The sequence below is a fragment of the Oncorhynchus mykiss genome, chromosome 22 (genome assembly GCF_057628025.1).
Source record: "Oncorhynchus mykiss isolate SJ-2025 chromosome 22, ASM5762802v1, whole genome shotgun sequence".
In the NCBI taxonomy this organism is placed as follows: Eukaryota; Metazoa; Chordata; class Actinopteri; order Salmoniformes; family Salmonidae; genus Oncorhynchus; species Oncorhynchus mykiss.
This window is the reverse complement of record NC_143043.1, coordinates 7,909,590-7,929,381: the sequence shown is the minus strand read 5'-3', so window position 1 is coordinate 7,929,381 and position 19,792 is coordinate 7,909,590. Positions and strand designations below refer to the sequence as shown.

At 42.5% G+C, this 19,792-nt stretch overlaps 1 protein-coding gene across 42 annotated transcripts in view; it reads right to left on the bottom strand.

Moving 5' to 3' along the window:
- The window catches only part of obsl1b (obscurin like cytoskeletal adaptor 1b), a 70,134-nt gene extending 52,942 nt beyond the window's left edge, over nt 1–17,192 (bottom strand). For 9 of the 42 annotated variants that reach the window (XR_016490482.1, XR_016490483.1, XR_016490486.1 and 6 more), the window contains exons 1-15: nt 16,850–17,192; nt 12,104–13,222; nt 10,401–10,670; nt 9,914–10,174; nt 9,392–9,703; nt 8,527–8,793; nt 8,116–8,391; nt 7,639–7,914; nt 7,066–7,341; nt 6,477–6,752; nt 5,864–6,136; nt 5,379–5,654; nt 5,192–5,266; nt 3,441–4,490; nt 2,657–2,932 (exon numbers count right to left, since the gene is read on the bottom strand). Coding sequence is in view for 37 of the 42 variants with exons in the window: in XM_090215272.1 (XP_090071398.1) it covers nt 2,657–2,932; nt 3,441–4,490; nt 5,192–5,266; nt 5,379–5,654; nt 5,864–6,136; nt 6,477–6,752; nt 7,066–7,341; nt 7,639–7,914; nt 8,116–8,391; nt 8,527–8,793; nt 9,392–9,703; nt 9,914–10,174; nt 10,401–10,670; nt 12,104–13,121 (5,182 nt within the window). In the remaining 5 variants the exon portion in view is untranslated. The remainder of the gene's footprint in view (nt 1–2,656; nt 2,933–3,440; nt 4,491–5,191; nt 5,267–5,378; nt 5,655–5,863; nt 6,137–6,476; nt 6,753–7,065; nt 7,342–7,638; nt 7,915–8,115; nt 8,392–8,526; nt 8,794–9,391; nt 9,704–9,913; nt 10,175–10,400; nt 10,671–12,103; nt 13,223–16,849) is intronic. The other 33 variants (XR_016490484.1, XM_090215279.1, XM_021578723.3 and 30 more) reach the window with 11 other exon arrangements.
- Nucleotides 17,193–19,792: the final 2,600 nt, after the last annotated feature.

Below are 19,792 nucleotides of genomic sequence, written 5' to 3'. Positions count from 1 at the left end.
GTAGCCCTCATCTCTCTTCATGAACTCAAAAGGGCATTGGGTAACATGAATACAGGCAAATCACCTGGTTGTGCTGGTATTCCTCCTGAGGTCTATTTAACATGTTGGAACCAGTTAGGTCCACTATTAATTGAAATTATTAACACAGCACAAATGTTTGTTTTTACAGAGCGAAAACATTTGGACCAAAGCAGGTTTGTTAAAAAAACGATTATCCTCAGATAACCTCCGTTGCTTATTACATATCTTACATGCTTCATCAGAAATGAAAGCTCCTTGGGCAGTTCTATCTCTCAATGCAGAAAAGGATTTTGATAGACTAAAATGTCATATCTTCGGTTGGTTTTGGAACATAAGGGAATTGGCTCCAATTTCATTCATATATTTAAAACACTATATGCCAATCCCTCAGCCCTAATCATAACAGGCAATAAATGCTCTGTTCCGTTCATAATAACTAGAAGTTGTAGGCAAGGTGATCCCATCTCACCTCTGCTATTTTTATTGCCTATGGAAGCCCTGGCCAAGGCAATTCGACAACTGAAAAAATTACAACATCATCTCTCAATTCCATGGATCACATAATCTCATTATATGCCGGCAATGTATCTCAATCCCTCCCAAAAGCTCTGAAGACCATAGACAAATTCAGTTCGATGTCAAGTTTTAAAATAAATCTAACGAAATCTGCCTGACTGCCTCTCGAGACCCCGATGGAGGACTGCATCTCTACTTATGGAATCCCAATCGTTTCCCAATTTAGATATTTGAGAATAGATATATTTCCTCCCTTCAATAAAACCACTTGCAGAACTTTAACAGAACGCTCAAATCAATTAAATTCATCCTCAGTAGATGGACTAATATCAATTGTCAAACATTGCGACATCAACATTTCTGTATTTCAATGCTTCCATTTACTCCCCCTTCTGGCTATTGGGATAAAATCTATAGTGTGGATTAAAACATGTATATTGCAAAGTAATCGGGTCGGATAAAATTAACAAACTTGCAAAGAAGGAAAGACGTAGGAGTACTATCTGTACCAAACTTTAAATTGCATTTAGTCTCATCCTAAATTTGTTAAGACATGATTCTTCCGCCCCCGTGGCTGAGTATAGAGAGACATATGGTGTCTCCTATTGCCTTGAAAGAGGTGGTCTTCGCTGATATATCCTTTAAATAATGTAAACTATGCTTTGGTCCTATTATTGTGCGCACAATTTATATTTGGCACAACATTTTAAAACAATGTAACTGGGAACTGTCTTGCCCATTCTCAAATATTTCACAACAAAGCTTTGCGATCTGAAGGGTGGCCTTTTGCGTCCGCCTAATGGTCCAAATGTGGAATCTATCCCCTTGCTGATATCATGGACAGTAATGGTTTGAGAATATTCCAATATTTGGAAGACACAAATTACCAGGCATATCTTTTTTTCTATATTTACAATTTAGGTCAGCTATGCTGGCTATGGAGTCCCTTGGGAAAACAATGATGCGATTTATAAATAATGAGACGTGGTGTTGTTGGGAGGTTGTTTATACCCCCCCAACAAAAAAATACAAAACAAAGAAAATGTTGGTCACCCAAAAAATAAGAGAAGTTATTTGACAACATCAATCCACCATTTTTACATGCAATGTATCTTAGCATATTACTATGTTGTGCTAATGCTAGCACTGGCTTTCACTGGTTCGTACTTCTCAAAAAAAATCTTAAAATAGATCACACATACTTCAATCTAATTTATACCGTGAGAAACAGATTTGACTTGGAATTAAAGATTTTGGAATGGAAATGGTTCCAATTATTATCATACGTTTCTACGCTACGTTTCCTTACAGGCTCTACAGAAAGTCCTTTGAAGTGCAGAAAGCATGGAATGTAAGTATAAAATCTTGGTTTGATACAGTTCTGTTCAAATAACTTTATTTCTTCTGTTGCGATAATCCCGATATAAATTGGAATAAAGAAAGAGCTGTTTTAGGATGTTTTTAGAGAACCAATGCAAATAAATTGGATACCAATAGTAGCAATATGCTAACATGAGCGCTATAACATACCATTGGTGGATTGCTCTGAAGTCGTCAAAGGATTTCTCTCCATTTGAGAAAACATATTGGGGTAAAAACTGAAAACTATGCATTTAACACTGTGGTGCTGTCATGGTTACAATTTGAAGTCTGAAATGGTGCTCTTCTACATACGTTTACATCTGTCCATTTACTTTATATGTTTTATTTTATTTAACCTTTATTTAACTAGGTAAGTCAGTAAAGAACAAATTCTTATTTACAATAACGGCCTACCCCGGCCAAATCCAGACGAAGCTGAGACAATTGTGCGCTGCCCTATGGGACTCCCAATCACAGCCTGGATTCTAACCAGGGACTGTAGTGACGCCTCTAGCACTGTGGTGCAGTGCCGTAGACAGCTGCGCCACTCGGGAGCAAGGTCTTCATGAAGACAATTGAGGAAGACGATTTTATATGTCACTGTAGTGACCGATTCCAGGTCTCTTGCACACCACAGGGATAAACTAAAGCCTAGCCATTAGCCTTTGACCTAACACATCTGTAAAGGTCTAATTACTGTATCCTTTCATTGGTAAATTATTAAACTGTCCAACAAAAAAACGGAAAAAATGATTACCTTTCACATCCACATGAAACTGCATTGCATCATCTGTTGTCTTACAGCTGTAGCTCCCTGAATCAGACAGCCTTGCAGATTCCACATCCAATGTCCTTATGGAACCTTCTGATTGCATTTCTAGTCCATTCTCTTCGTGTAGCAGCGTTCCGTCCTTGTACCAGGAAACGTGTGCATTTGGGTCTGATATCTCACAACGCAGGACAATGGGACCGCCTGCTGCAACGGACTTGTTCCTCTCAGCTTCACAAGGTGTTGTGATCCTCACAGGAGGTGCTGGGGGTGTGTGAAGTAGTATTAAGAGAGAATCGCATCACCATTAAGAAATATGTGCTACAATAAAATGACTCAAGTATCTTAAGAGCAAATATCACTACAGAGATTAGTCATGCCAATAACTCTCAAGAATCTCAAATGAATAAGCAAATATCACTAATTCTGTCACGTTTACTATATAAGTATAACTTAATTGTTTTATTAGAGTTGATATATAAAATTTAAGGGGAGGATATTTTTGGTTAGACTGAGATACCTATGAATACAAGTTAATGTGACTGAATCTTACATATAGAATAATCAGACAAATAGTTATAAAGCACCCAAGCTCAAAGTATCACAATGACTAATTTTCAGTATTATTTTAGTATGAGATAAATTGAATAAGAGTAAATGTAGCAATTGTCAAGTGTAAAAGATTACTTATAGCAATCAGTTGATTTTTACACAATGTCAACATTGTGCCTGTCAGTTGTTTTGTTTGATAAAGCTAACCATATTTAATCACCTTCAACATCCACCTTAAATGCAATGTCATCGTCATCCAATTGACTGTCACATTCTCCTAATTGATAGAGCTCTGCTGGTTGAAGAGTTGGTGTCTTCATGGAGGTATAGAGCTCTGCTGATTGGAGAGTTGGTGTCTTCATTGAGCAGCAGAGCTCTGCTGATTGGAGAGTTGGTGTCTGTACTGAGCCACAGACCTCTGTTGGGTGGAAAGTTGGTGTTTGCGTGGAGCCACATACCTCCGCTGATTGGTGAGTTGGTGTATGTATGGAGCCATAGAGCTCTGCTGATTGAAGAGTTTGTGTCTGCATAGAATCATAGAGCTCTGCAGACTGGAGAGTTGGTGTCTGCATGGAGCCACAGACCTCTGCTGATTGGTGAGTTGGTGTATGTATGGAGCCATAGAGCTCTGCTGATTGAAGAGTTTGTGTCTGCATAGAATCATAGAGCTCTGCAGACTGGAAAGTTAGTGTCTGCATGGAGCCACAGACCTCTGCTGATTGGTGAGTTGGTGTATGTATGGAGCCATAGAGCTCTGCTGATTGAAGAGTTTGTGTCTGCATAGAATCATAGAGCTCTGCAGACTGGAGAGTTAGTGTCTGCATGGAGCCACAGACCTCTGCTGATTGGTGAGTTGGTGTATGCATGGTGCCATAGAGCTCTGCTGATTGGACAGTTGGTGTCTGCATGGAGCCATAGAGTTCTGCTGATTGGACAGTTGGTGTCTGCATGGAGCCATATAGCTCTGCTGATTGGAAGGTTGCTGTCTCCATGGAGCCAAAGAGCTCTGGTGAATGGAGAGTTGCTGTCTCCATTGAATAGTGTTCTGCTGATTGGACAGTTGGTGTCTCTATGGAAAAGTGCTCCACAGATTTGAGACTTGGCGTCTCCGTGGAATATATTCCATATGTTTGAAGATGTTGACCGTACTTGTAGTGGAGGATCTGGACAGTAGAGTCTAAGGGCTCACAGTGAACCTCAACGGGGCAGACCTCTTCAATGGACTTGTTCTTCTCAATCGCTTGGTCAGCTGAGACCCTCACAGGTGCAGCTATATGCATTGTGGTGCACACAGAGAAAGGTTTTCAATTGATGTTCTGTGTGCCTTCTCTTATTTAAAAATCCTTTTCTAAAGGTACTACACATCATTGTGTGTTAGCATGGATGAGTTAAGAGAAAACCGATGACAAAGGTTAACAATTAAGAGAGGCGACCAGATTAAGAGCTGGTCTAAAGACAAGATAAATAAGAACTAACAGTACATTTCCTAACACAGAACTCAGTTCACTACATCACTCATTCCTGTTTAGCCACTCGTACAAACATTTTCACATTTTGTGATAAAGGCTCATTGAGACAGGTACAGATTCTGGGCAGCAAAGGGAATGTGAAGATTGGATGATGAGCAAGACATAAGATGTGCTATCAAGAATGGCAAAGCTGCTTGTTACAAGCGTCATTGTTGTTTGACTCTGTTAAGAATGACGATATGATATACTAAACAATTAACATGAATTAGTATGAAGAAATTCAGCCGCTCACAGACCATTCAGATGTTTGATTAAAAGCCAAAATAGCAGGGAATCAGATGAGATTGGGGGGTGAAAGGATCACAAAAAGAAACACATTTAAACTACTGTCTTTATATGCTTTGAAGGATGGAATACACTAGCTAATTCACCACCATTGTTAGTGGCATGTATATGTTGGGTTAAAATGGAGAGTGCTAATGTTGAAATAGCATTATATCACCTTTGATATCCATAGTGTATTGGGAAGACTCATCAGATATCTCACCCTTCTCACTGCCAGGGTGAGACAGCTCTGCTGTTTGAACAAAGCCACAGAGAAAACAGTAAGCTGGATGATAGCTTCAACCATGTAAATGCTTCTGTCAGATTTTGATATGGAGTAGAAAAGGGTTTATGTGGAGCACCACCTTTGATGGCCACATTAAATTGTGTGGTATCGCCAGTTGTTTGGCAGTCAAACCTCCCACCACAGGACATGTCATCTGGTTGGATGAACAAAGTCCTCATGCTGCCCTTTGATTGTCTGTCAAGTCCACTATGTGGGTAGATCTGTGTTCCATCTTTGTCCCAGCAGACCTGGGCAATGGGGTCTGAAATCTCAAACTGTTGTACAATTGAGAGGCCTGCTTCTATGGACTTGTTCTTCTCAACTTCAGGGGCAACCAAGTATGTCATGGGCGGAGCTATAGGTAATCATTGAGGGGATAATTCAGTGTGAATTATTTTGAGTGGTTATAAAATGGCTAATGTAAAGAGACAATATCAACACTAAAGCATCTAGCTTTTTAAGTATTAGCTCAGAACATGTAAGAAGACAATTAATCCAAAAGCTACAGAAAGAGAGTTAGTCGCAACTGAAACTAGAGAAAAACAAACATTTGACAAAAATCACCTTGGTTCTGTACAATTAACGGGGCAACATCTTCCGCTGTAGCACAATAATACGCCCCAGAGTTGGAGGGGTGTGCCGGTTGGACAACCAGGTTCCTCCTGATGCCCCCCATTTCGAAAGGTCCAGTGTCAGAGATGGGCTCTACTTTGTCCTTCTGCCGTGACACCTGGGCAATGGGGTCTGAGATCTCACAGGGTAGTTCAATGGGGCAGGTTGCTTGAAACGGCTGGCTCTTCACAACCTCTGGTGAAGGTAAGAACTTCACTGGTGGAGCTAAAGATGATTATCCATGTTATAATTGTGGAATTTACAGCAGTTAACAATATTTTGGGGGAGGGAGGGGGCTTACAGTAAAGCTTCCCCAAACTGACTAATCTGTCATTTCTCAAACCAGTTTCAAAGAGGCAAACCTATTGCTTCAAACAGTAAACAAACAACAAATATTTCCTTATTTAATGAGATGAAAAGCAAGTGTCTCAATTAACTTAAGAAGAAGAAGTAAGTCCCCACAGACAGACAACACAAATAGCCACCAATGTTAGTTGCATCTAATCTCCACAAAACTGTCTAGGGTTACTCTGTATGAGATTTGAACCAAAAAGCCACAAATCACCTTTGATATCCACAGTAAACTGGAGAGTGTCGTCAGAAGTTTCACAGTTGTACAGCCCTGAGTGAAAGACCCCTGCTGATTGGACAATGAGCTTCCTCATGGTGCCATTAGATTGGATGTCCATTCCAGTCTGTGGGAGGAGCTTTTCTCCATCCTTGCACCAGTAGACCTGGGCAGTGGGATCTGTAACCTCACATTGCAGTTGAAAAGGGCAGCCTGCTTCAACCGACTTGGTCTTCTCAACATCAAAGATAGCTGAGAAGGTCACTGGCACGGCTAGCAATGAGGATGAATGAAATACCATATTATAGAGATAAATATTTAAATGTATGTCATACAGTATATACACTTTTATGTGGCTTCAAATGATTTGAGAATAGAAAATGAGTAAAGTGATCATCAAGTATGTGTAAATAGATAGCCACAGCACTGCAAATCAATCGAGCACAGGAAGCAAGGCTATATACAGTATTCTATTCTGTAAAGTTATTTGTTCATGAACACAGAGAAAGCAGGGATTATTAGTTGCATTTGGAAAATGACACGACTGTTAAAGGATGTAAAGCAAAGGCAGAAAGGGCAATATCACCTTTGATATCCACATGGAACTCCATGGTATCATCCACTGTGGTACAACTGTAAGTGCCAGAGTGAGTCAGTTCTGCTGACTGAACAACCAACGTCCTCATGTTGCCTTCTGATTGGATGTCTAGTTCATGGTTTGAAAAGAGCTGTATTCCATCCTTGTACCAGTAGACCTGGGCAGTTGGATCTGAGAGCTCACATTTCAGTACAATGGGGCAGCCTGCTTCAATGACCCTGTTCCTCTCAGCTTCTGGAAGTACTGAGAACCTCACAGGCGGAACTATAGATATGTTTAAGTCTTAGATTATGGTAATCTATAATTACATTGTTGGTTTGATTAGAGATTTCATTACTTTTGTCAGTTTAAAATGGCAGTTTAAAAAAAATATATTATCGAAGATCAAGCAGATCAAGCATTGTATTGTAATAAAAGAAGGGATGATCATAAAGCTCATTGTTAATAGGCAGCAAGAAAAAGAGTGACAGAAAACATACAGTACAAGACCATCATTGTTAGTAGCTTTGTTAAGAGGGAGCTTGTTAATTTTTCGTAGAGCCCAAAATAAAACTTTTTCACCTTTGACTTCCACATTGAACTTGATGGCATCACCCTTTGTCTTGCAGCTGTACGACCCAGAGTAGAATATCTCTGCTGACTGGACAACTAGTGTCCTTGTGATGCCATCTGACTGGATTTCTATTCCACTTTGAGGTAGGAGCTTTGTTCCATCCTTGTACCAGTACACCTGGGCAGTTGGATCTGAGAGCTCACATTGTAGTACAATGGGGCAGCCTGCTTCAATGGACTTGTTCCTCACAGCTTCTGGAAGTGCTGAAAACCTCACAGGTGGAGCTATGGGTGTTTAGATGTTATGATGTTTTTTATGTCTGTGTGTTACATTCATCTTATGTTTGATATGTGATGTTCAAGTGCAATCATCAAATTTAACACATACTTGTGGAACAGAAGTCTTTCAGGTCAGAAGGTCACAAGAAAATGTGCTAGTAACCTTGCCAGAATAAATTAGTTCAACAGAAACCACTTGCCACTCACCCTCAACTTCCACGTTGAACCTTATGACATCGTCAATGGCGTCACAGCAATACACTCCGGAATGGGAGAACTCAGACGATTGGATGACAATTCTCCTCATTGTGCCTTCTGACTGAATATGAAGACCCTCGACTGTGTGTACCTCCACCCCATTCTTGTACCAGTGTACTGGAACTGCGGGGTCTGACAACTCGCAGTAGAGTACAATGGGGTTGCCAAGTTCAACAAATTTATTACGATCCATCTCTGACAGTGGTGTGAACTTCACTAGAGGAGCTGCAAATTTCAGAAAAATCATGAGCATTTTTCTCATCACAATTATAACACTTTGACCAAATTTAAATTGGTACAATACAGTAAGAAAGGACATTTTTCTCATACACCTAATTTTTGGCAGTAATTAATACGTACCTTGAATATAGAGTGCTGCTGAATCTCGTATTCCATAGGCAATGAATGTGATCTCAGCCCCGTTGTCGGTGTCTCGTACACCTTGTATGCGTAGGGATTGGTGCGTTCGAGACCGCCGCATGGAGTAACGGTCGTCCTCCAGAAGCTGAGTGCCATTCAAGAACCATGAGCCAATAACTGAGGCAGTGAGCTCAATTGAGAAGCAGGCATCCTGGCCTTCTGGCACCAAGGCATCCTGCAGTGGGGCTTGTATTCTGGTCACAGGGACTGAAAAACATAGCAATATTACACCTCAATTGCGCTCTGCATTCTACTTCAAACTCAAATTCGGTCACCCCTTATGCAAAGCAGGTTTCAAAAGGGTTATAATGTTAAGTATCTTTAGGGTTTTGTTTCCGCTAGGAGCTGCTCCACATTCAAGCCGGCTTGATTTCTGATTGTCTACACTTGTTCTAATGGTGTTTGCTGAGCACAGCATTGAAACTATCTCACAGTTCAGTCATTTGAGCTAGCTAGCTTTTAGGGATCAGGTTTGGATCGTTAGCTAGTTGCCGAATGGCTAGCATGCTAAGAATGATAGTTAGCCAATACTAGCTTAATATTATGCTAGTAGATGATAATGCTAACCAATGTTTTGCTGGCTAAACATTTGGCTAGCTAGCAGAATGGGAGTAGTTACAGTAGTGAATTATTTTGACAGACATCACACTAGCAATGGCTATCATGTTACACCATTAACATTAGCAATGGAAATACAAATTAAGCTTTGCCATCTAGTCCAGTTTGGCTTGAATCCAGCTTGGCGCTAATGTGCCAATCGAAAGGTATATGTAGCAGATTTTCAGTTGGGAGGGCTTCTGCTTACCCAGGTGAACTGCCCTTGGGAACTCCACATTGTTGCTCCTGCCATACTTGTTGACACTGCATATGCGAAAGCGATAATCTGCCTCACAGGGGACGCTGTCACCAAGAATCTCCACTGAGGTGGCCGAGTCGGTGGTCAAACATTGCAGCCACTCCTGAGAGCCGGTGCCCACCTCTTGCCTCTCCAACACGTAACCCGATGGGGGGTTCTTCCGGGTGTCCTGTGCCGGAACCCATGAGAGGAGGGCAGCGTTGGCACGCTCTGTGTTGATTTGCACACCCACTGGACAGCTGGGTGGGCTATGCCTGGCCGCTGAAAGCAGAATATACTATATACTGAATGTAATGTATAAAACGCTAGCACATGTTCTTATATTTGGATGTAGATTCATTTTGGTGAAATTGGATATGAATTCAGTAGAATTAGGCTTGACCACCTTAGGAACACCATTTCTATCCCTTTTGTCTGACAAATTCACCACCTACAAAATCTAATCCCAAACAGATGCCACAAGTATTGTACCTTTTACCCTCAGCTGAGAGGAGGTTTTGGATCTTCCCACAAAGAAGGTCACAAGGCCAGAATCCTGGGGCGTTGTGTTGACAAAAACCAGAATGTGAGTTTTTCCAAAGGACTTCAGGATGGTCTGATGAGTCTCACGCAGCTCCGTCCCCTCTTTGTACCAATGTATGTCCATTTCCTCCTCCTCCACTTCAACACAGAAGGCAGCATTTTCCCCCTCCAAAACATCCACCTTACGTGGAAGCTTACGCACGATTGTGCCTACAAGGGGACAGAGTAACTTGTAAGGACATCAATAGCTGTGAAAAAATAACTGCGCTGTACTGTGGTGTGACGTCAAACTGTAAGCGTGGCAAATTTGTTCATTCAACTCAACCAGATCTTACATGAATTTCCTAAATCCACCCCAACCATATCATGCTAACGATGGCTTTCTGTGTGTATCAGTCCAGATATTGTGTGTAGAATATATAAATACAGAATTTACCTTTAACTGCCACCTCAGCAATACTCCTCCCCCCATCCGCCATCTCGCAAAGATAAATCCCATCGTCGTCGACTCCGATGTCACGAATAGTGAGTCGTCGTTTTGTTCCCCACTCTTCCATCCCATATTTGGCTCCTGGCTGTAGCCGCCTGTCCTCCAAATACCATGTGATGGGAACAGAGTCCTCAGGAACCTCACACTCCAGAACAGCCAGGTCCCGTTCCCACACCTCCAGATCAATGAGGGGCTGCTTAAACCGCACAGGCGGCTCTGACATTAAGGAGACGGAGGGATACCATTAAACGGGTTAACGGCCACCTACGTAGGACTCAATCGAAGGACATGGTAAAAGAAAAAATGACTCAGACAAGGAATTCATATGTTCCTTTTATCAGAGATGTCTGGCCTCAAAGCTAATACAGTAGTATAACATTGTAAAGAGGTAGCTCTGACACAGAACAAAGTCTACTGACTTAGCAAGACTAGTTATTTTTTGATAAATCACTTTATTGCACTATAATGTGGTGTTTTAGACATGTTACCCCAAAACTGTCTTGACTGTAGCCAGTGGAAAATCATGTTCATTTGTATTTATTCTATTGGTTTAAATATTTGAATTCTAGTTTTAAAACATGGTAAAGATGTTACTTTATATAGTGCTGGTTTACACTAGGAATAACTCCTGTTAAATTCAGACAACACTCACTACTGTTCGTGTAAATACTGTCCATGTGAAATTCCAAAAATAGCTGACAACTGCACTTAATCTGTGTCCTTGGTCTAGAACTATGTTATAATCTGTAAATTGAAATATATTTCATAGTAAATACCAATATAGCAAACAAGTTAAGAAGAATAATATGAGACAAGTGGCTTCATTCAGTTGGTATGGAAAGACCATTAACACATTGGGGCGTTGGATAGGCAATAAACTGTTTGTAACTGACACCATCAGACAGTACCAGTTATAAACGAAAGAATGTGAACTACTCTTTGAATTATGTGTGTATTTAGCTGACTATATCGGACCCACAAAGAGCTTGATGATCCAATAATTGAGGAAAGACTCTTAACAAATTCACCTATTTAAACCTCTACACCCATCTGCATTACCAGGATAGCAGTGTGTAAACATATACTTTCTAGCCTGCCATAGCTCTAACACAATGTTGCTTTCTAGCCTGCCCTAGCTCCAATACAATGTTGCCACCAGTGCTTTTCTCTGCACCATGTGCGAAACATGATCCCACCTCTAGAGACTTCGATCACATGGATCCCCCCTCCCAGACCTTTAAAAACCTAAGTGACTTTGCAGACATTGGACCGGTTGGAATCCACTTCATGTCGATGAGCTTGGCCAGGTCAGGTACTTTGAAATATCTCTGTTCAAGTTTCAGATAATTAAGACGTATCATTAATCCTCTGGTGGATTAGGGATTGAATTGCTTTGCAGGAGCCAAATGATTTGGCTGCTGATTACACTGGCCGTATGCAGCTAATTGACTTGTTAGCGTATTCATTTAGCAATGCTGATTACCTGTTAAAAGGCTTATATATGGTATTAAGTCAAGGGGAGATGTACACACCTGGATGGAGTTATATTTTATACATGTTATATTGTTCCATGAAAGTCATTCTAGTTCTCTACTGAAGTATTTTAACAGCCAACTCTGTAGCAATGGACAAATACCAGTTTGACTTACCTTTCACAGAGAGATGTACAGCACTGAGGGTTTGTCCTGCAGTGTTTGATGCAGCGCAAACATAAACCCCGTTGTCCTGTTGCTTACAATACAGCACTTTAAGTGTGAAGTAACCCTCCCTGTCTTCATATAACAGGTACCGTCTTCCGGACATGATCAGCCTGCCATCTTTCCTCCATATTATTTCTGGTTTGGGCTTCCCAGTCACAAAGCAGCGGAATTTGGCATGCTTGCCCTCTGTCACGGCAAACATTTTCACTTGCTTGGCTTGGTTGGTCACTGGGTCGTCTTTGAGCCGTGTGGTCAGCTGCCTACCACTCCTCTGTTTGCCTTGATGGCCTTTCCAGTGGCCGTTTGTGTAACCGTTACGGTTTCCCTCTTCCTCGTGACCCGGGCCTGCATCGACGAGCAACACGGCTCCAGCCAGCCCCTCTCCAAACTCATTTCTGGCCTTGCATGTATACACTCCACCGTCGGGTGCACGAGTCTTGAAGATTTTAAGCTGGAACCATCCCCCGTCCTGGTAGCCCACATTGAAATGTGTACTCTCAAATATCTCATTGAGTTTTCTCCCGTCCTTTTCCCAGACCACCTCTGGCCGCGGGTTTCCCCACAGCTTACAGGAGAAGACGGCGTCTTCGCCGCGGCCCACCCGGGTGGAGAGGGGCTTGATCAGGAAACGAGGCTTGTTCTCCTCCCGGAGCTCCATCTCTTGGGCCTCACCCTCCACCTTCAGGGTCGCCGCGGCATATGTTTCCCCGATGCTGTTCTTGGCCTTGCATGTGTACTGGCCGCTATCCTCTGTGGTCACCGATGAAATTATGAGATTGTATACATTTCCATCCTCGAAGAGACGGTAGCGACCCTCTGGGTGGATCTGTTCGTTGTTTCGCTCCCAGATGACCGCTGGCCTGGGGTCCCCGCCGATCTGACACTTCAGGACAGCATCAGTGCCACTCTGCACTACTACGGGGCGAGGGTAGGCCAGGAAACGTGGGGCACCACCAAACACATCCATCTCTGCTAGTTTGCCAGCCTCACCTCACCATAGGCAGGCCACCGGCATGCAGTTGCTCCCTCACTGGAGTTGGGCTGCCCACTTATGTACTGTATAAGGTTCTAAAAGAAAAGAAACAGAAAGATACAATATGGTGCAATACCTGGCAGACAATGTGTTGGCATACCTATGTTTTTTGCCAGCGTTACAGACGGCTATATCGGTCCGCTAATACAGGACTAGTAAAGGACCAGTGCACTTTTTTAAGAATGTTTTTATTTTATTTATTTATTTATTAAGATTTGATTTTATTCAAATATTTCAGGGGGACAACTTCAGCACCCCTACATCCTGCGTCTATGTGTGTTGCTGCAATCGGATAATTTGATTTTGAAGATGGAATGGAGCTGGAATGAACAAAGAAATAACTAGGAATTGTTTCATATGAAAAAATGATTCTCTGGGTATGCCCATGTTAATTACGTAATTTTCATTTTCAAAAATGTTAAGAGCACTGTGTAATTTATTCAAATATGAAGGCTAAATCAGGAACATTGAACTATTCTGACACATTGACCTAAGCAGCCTCTGCTATTCTTAGATACATATGCATTTATAAGGAGTGAGGCAGAGACATTCCTCACCTATATATATTGTATATTGAGTAGAGAAGAAATTTAGAGGCGAGAGCTGCTGAAATAGTAGTTGGCCTGATTCAAACCCGTGCTGCAGCAGTACATATGTGTCCCAGAGGCAGGGGCTTAGACCACTAGACCACCCTAGGCCACTGATAATTCTGCATTTGTACACATTTAGCTGCTCACAGGCGTTGTAGGATAAATTATCTGTATTATGGCATTTCAGTGGGTGGCAAAATATGACAGAATGGACAGTACGGTAGCTATTTGCCATAATACTGCAGTAAAAATGCATTGTAAGATGTGTCATAAGTATATGAACTACTTATGTCTTACTTCATATATGATTGTGACTATACAACTACATGATTATACATTACATAGTAAGACAATAAAATTATAAGAAAGTATAATGGCTCAATGTTATAACAGGTAATCAAGGAATATACAGTGCATTCGGAAAGTATTCAGACCCCTTGACTTTTTTTTATGTTACAGCCTTATTCTAAAATTGATTAAATTGTTTTTTTTCCATAGTCAATCTACACACAACACTTCATAATGACAAAGCAAAAACCAGTTGCTGCCTAGCTATTTTCAGGTCTCTCCAGAGACTTAGAACGGGTTCAAGTCCGGGCTCTGGCTGGGCCACTCAAGGACATTCAGAGACTTGTCTTGATGCCACTCCTACGTTATCTTGGCTGTGTGATTAGGGTCATTGTCCTGTTGGAAGGTGAACCTTCGCTCCAGTCTGAGGTACTGAGCGCTCTGGAGCAGGTTTTCATCAAGGATCTCTCTGTACTTTGCTCCGCTCATCTTTGCCTCGATCCTGACTAGTCTTGCTGTCCCTGCCGCTGAAAAACATCCCCACAGCATGATGCTGCCACCACCATGTTTCACCGTAGGGATGGTGCCAGGTTTCCTCCAGATGTGAAGCTTGGCATTCAGGCCAAAGAGTTCAATCTTGGTTTCATCAGACCAGATAATCTTGTTTCTCATGCTCTGAGAGTCTTTTGGTGCCTTTTGGCAAACTCAAAGTGGGATATCATGTGCCTTTTACTGAGGAGTGGCTTCCATCTGGCCACTCAACCGTAAATTCCTGATTGGTGGAGTACTGTAGAGATGGTTGTCCTTCTTGAAGGTTCTTCCATCTTTACAGAGGATCTCTAGAGCTCTGTCAGAGTGACCATTAGGTTCTTGGTCACCCCCCTGAGCAAGGTCCTTCTCCCCCGATTGCTCAGTTTGGCCGGGTGGCCAGCTCTAGGAAGAGTCTTGGTGGTTCCGAACGTCTTCTATTTAAGAATGATGGAGGCCACTGTGTTCTTGGGGACCTTCAATGCTGCAGACATTTTTTGGTACCCTTCCCCAGATCTGTGCCTCGACACAATCCTGTCTCGGAGCTCTACGGACAATTCCTTCGACCTCATGATGTGGTTTTTGTTTTGACATGTACTGTCAACTGTGGGACATTATATAGACTGGTGTGTGCCTTTCCAAATGATCTCCAATCAATTGAATTTACCACAGGTGGAATCCAATAAAGCTGTAGAAACATCTCAAGAATCATCAATGGAAACAGGATGCACCTGAGCTCAATTTTGAGTCTCATAGCAAAGGGGCTGAATACTTATGTAAATACATTTGCAAACATTTCTAAAAAACTGTTTTCGCTTTGTCATTATGGGGCATTGTGTGTAGATTGCCGAGGATATGATTTATTTAATCAATTTTTAAAAAAAATTAAAATGTAACTAAAAGGACAATACAGCGTAAGAACTTGGACAACTACACTAGTTCAGAATAGTATATATTGTCTCAGGGTGGAGACTGCATAACAGCTTATAACACTAAAATGTGTGTGTAAAAAATACTTGTATCATTAAAACATTGCACCATTTAGTATCCATGATGTGTTTTGGGTGATTAGGTGGTATTACTATTAGTGTTAATTGAATTACAGGGGGGGGGGGGGGTGTAAGACAGAGACGCAAGTTAGCCATTCAGGGGTGAACGGCCTTTACTTTAGTCCTATTGCAACAGCAGCCACCACAACACATAGCCAGCACAGCTGGTGCTGTATTTCAATGGGAAAGTGCTTAATATAGTATGCCCTAAATAAAGACCTGTGAGAGAGCCTGTGTCAGGTATCACAAAGCACACCCTGGAACCCGTGTGCTCACACAAACATAGATCTAACTCACAGTGCTCACACCCCTAGAGAACTTACAGTCAAAATATGCTAAGCCTTCATCACACCCGTTGTTGGCACTCTTATTCTAGAATTCATACTCTAAATATCATTGTTAAAATTGTTTTTCTCTGTCATTTTCCACAATAAATAGAATGCAGGGATTAACAATTCCCTAGCATAAATAAATTATCTTCACAGTGTTATGGCATATTGAACAACCTGGTCCTCTCAATTATATATATTTTTGGCTTCTCAATTTTGGTAGAAGCAGTTGAAGGTTTGCCCTGATGGACATTGGAGCCATCTATTAGTCAGGCTATGACTTTATTCACTTTAAGCTCAATGTGTATGTTTGCTTTCTGTAAGCTCTGATGCATGGTTAGGGTCTCAAGGAAGGTGAGCCAAATCTAGAATGCTTCCGAGCCATGTTTGTCAATGCGTCCACCAGTTTACTGCATGGGCCACAGTGTGCACACACACATGCAACACACACACAGTCAAAGGCACATATAATAAGAGTAGTATATGGTGATACATGTACTGAATCTTAAATCGTATAACTAGAAACCAATATGACAATGTGTAGTAGTCTGGTTTACCTCTAAAATCATCGCTATTCTGTCACCCTTTCAACCCTTTCTCTCATCCCGAACCTGTGCCACGTCAATATGCTGAAAAACCTTTTCATCAGTCAGAACTTGTAATATCCACTTTATCACCTCCAATGGCAGGTGCCAGTAATTATTTCCCTGTTAGCCACCTGTTCCACAAAAATGATTGAGGACAATACATTGAAAGTGGTCTCAATATTCCCCCTGGGGGTTTAAGAGGAGATTAACCTTTGTGTTTACTCATCTGGTTTAATTGGAAGGACCCTTGCCCCCAGTGAATCTGCACTACGTACTCCTCACATGACCTACCTCTCTTTGGTCCCAAGGAGCGACCGTCAACATACATTCCGCACTGGCACTCTTCTTCAAGCCACTGAGGCTATATTCCCCGCCTCCAAACTGCTGAGTAATGTCACTTACTGGTCGATTCTTTCCCCGACACCAACTGTAATCCGGTTGGGGTTCTTTCTCTCAAATATCAACCAATGTGGAGCTTTGTTTTCACAGTTTCCAAGTGATCTTTTAGTACATATTGACGGGCCTGTGCCAGACCCATCCAAGAAAAGTAAAGAGAATTTGAGTATTTCCCCCTCAGCGCCCTTTCTACACTCCAGAGCGGTCCCCCAATCTCTGTGGCGTTCAACCCTGAGACACCCCGAGTGTCATTGTTCGTGGAAGAACGTTAAATGCTTTTGCAGCTGCTGCTGTCCCCTAAAAATACCATCAGCCTTGATGACAGCAGTGAAGATAAGTTGGGCACTTCCATTCACTTGCTTGCATGGGCTAAAGATAGCTTTAGATGGCTGGTTCAGGGCAGACTGCTTAGCTTACTTGAGACCTTGCAATAAAACCTAAGGAGAAGGGCAGTCTTCTCTGGGCTCTAAAAAAATCTTTAAGACCCCTCCATGTTTTCTTGTAATTCACCACAATCTAGAAAAGAGGAGGTTAGAGATACTGATAATACTCATCATTGTAGATATCCAGAATAAGTGGCTTCCGGATCTAACATGGCATCCACTGTAAATTGATGCTCTCCGCCGGCTGAAACCATGTGCTTAGCAAGTGAACAGTGAGTTTTATGTTAAATTTAGATTATTGTGTGGTGTATCAGGGGTTGACCACACTCACAAGGACCATGCATAGGTGTGGTCTCATTCCAAAAGCTTCTAAACAATCTAAACAATTACTGATGTACAATGATAATTTAAAAAATGAGACATACCAATTGATTCTTGAAGAATATATCTTGTAAATCAGGGCTGTCCAACCCTCTTCCTTGAGATCTACCGTCCTGTGGGTTTTCAATCAAATCAAAGTTTATTTGTCACATGCGCCGAATACAACAGGTCACCTTTCACCTTACAGTGAAATGCTTACTTACAGGCTCTAACCAATAGTGTGAATTTTTTTTTGTGTATGTGTGTGTGTAGGTAAGCAAAGAAATAAAACAACAGTAAAAATACATTTAAAAATAACAGTAGCAAGGCTATATACGGACACCGGTTAGTCAGGCTCATTGAGGTAGTATGTACATGTGGGTATGGTTAAAGTGACTATGGATATATGATGAACAGAGAGTAGCAGTAGTGTAAAAGCAGGGATTGGCAGGTGGTGGGACACAATGCAGATAGCCCGGTTAGCCAATGTGCGGGAGCACTGGTTGGTCGGGTATGTACATGAATGTATAGAGAAGCAGCAGTGTAAAATATGGGTTGGGGGGGAACACAATGCAAATAGTCCGGGTAACCATTGGTTACCTGTTCAGGAGTCTTATGGCTTAGGGGTAAAAACTGTTGAGAAGCCTTTTTGTCCTAGACTTGGCACTCCGGTACCGCTTGCTATGCGGTAGTAGAGAGAACAGTCTATGACTGGAGTGGCTGGGGTCTTTGACCTTTCAGGGCCTTCCTCTGACACCGCCTGGTGTCGAGGTCCTGGATGGCAGGCAGCTTTGCCCCAGTGATGTACTGGGCCGTACGCACTACCCTCTGAAGTGCCTTGCGGTCGGAGGCCGAGCAATTGCCGTACCAGGCAGTGATGCAACCCGTCAGGATGCTCTCAGTGTTGCAGCTGTAGAACCTTTTGAGGATCTCAGGACCCATGCCAAATCTTTTTAGTTTCATGAGGGGGAATAGGCTTTGTCGTGCCCTCTTCACAACTGCCTTGTTGTGTTTGGACCATTCTAGTTTGTTGTTGATATGGACACAAAGGAATTTGAAGCTCTCAACCTGCTCCACTACAGCCCCGTCGATGAGAATGGGGATGTGCTCGGTGCTCCTTTTCCTGTAGTCCACAACCATCTCCTTAGTCTTGGTTACGTGCTGTAGTCAATGAATAGCATTCTCACATAGGTGTTCCTTTTGTCCAGGTGGGAAAGGGCAGTGTGGAGTGCAATAGATATTGCATCATCTGTAGATCTGTTTGGGCGGTATGCAAATTGGAGTGGGTCTAGGGTTTCTGGGAATGTGGTGTTGATGTGAGCCATGACCAGCCTTTCAAATCACTTCATGGCTACAGACGTGAGTGCTACGGGTCTGTAGTCATTTAGGCAGGTTGCCTTTGTGTTCTTGGGAACAGGGACTATGGTGGTCTGCTTGAAGTATGTTGGTATTACAGACTCAATCAGGGACATGTTGAAAATGTCAGTGAAGACACTTGCCAGTTGGTCAGCACGTGCCGGGAGCACACGTCCTGGTAATCCATCTGGCCCCACAGCCTTGTGAATGTTGACCTGTTTAAAGGTCTTACTGACGTCAGCTACGGAGAGCGTGATCACACAGTCGTCCGGAACAGCTGATGCTCTCATGTATGCCTCAGTGTTGCTTGCCTCGAAGCGAGCATAGAAGTGATTTAGCTGATCTGGTAGGCTCGTGTCACTGGGTAGCTTGCGGCTGTGCTTCCCTTTGTAGTCTGTAATAGTTTGCAAGCCTTGCCACATCCGACGAGCGTCGGAGCCGGTGTAGTATGATTCAATCTTAGCCCTCTATTGACGCTTTGCCAGTTTGATGGTTCGTCGCAGGGCATAGCAGGATTTCTTGGAAGTCTCCGGGTTAGAGTCCCGCACCTTGAAAGCGGCAGCTCTACCCTTTAGCTCAGTGCGAATTTTGCCTGTAGTCCATGGCTTCTGGTTGGGGTATGTACGTACAGTCACTGTGGGGACGACGTCCTCAATGAACTTATTGATATAGCCAGTGACTGATGTGGTGTATTCCTCAATGACATCAGGAAGAATCCCGGAACAGTCCTGTAGAACTG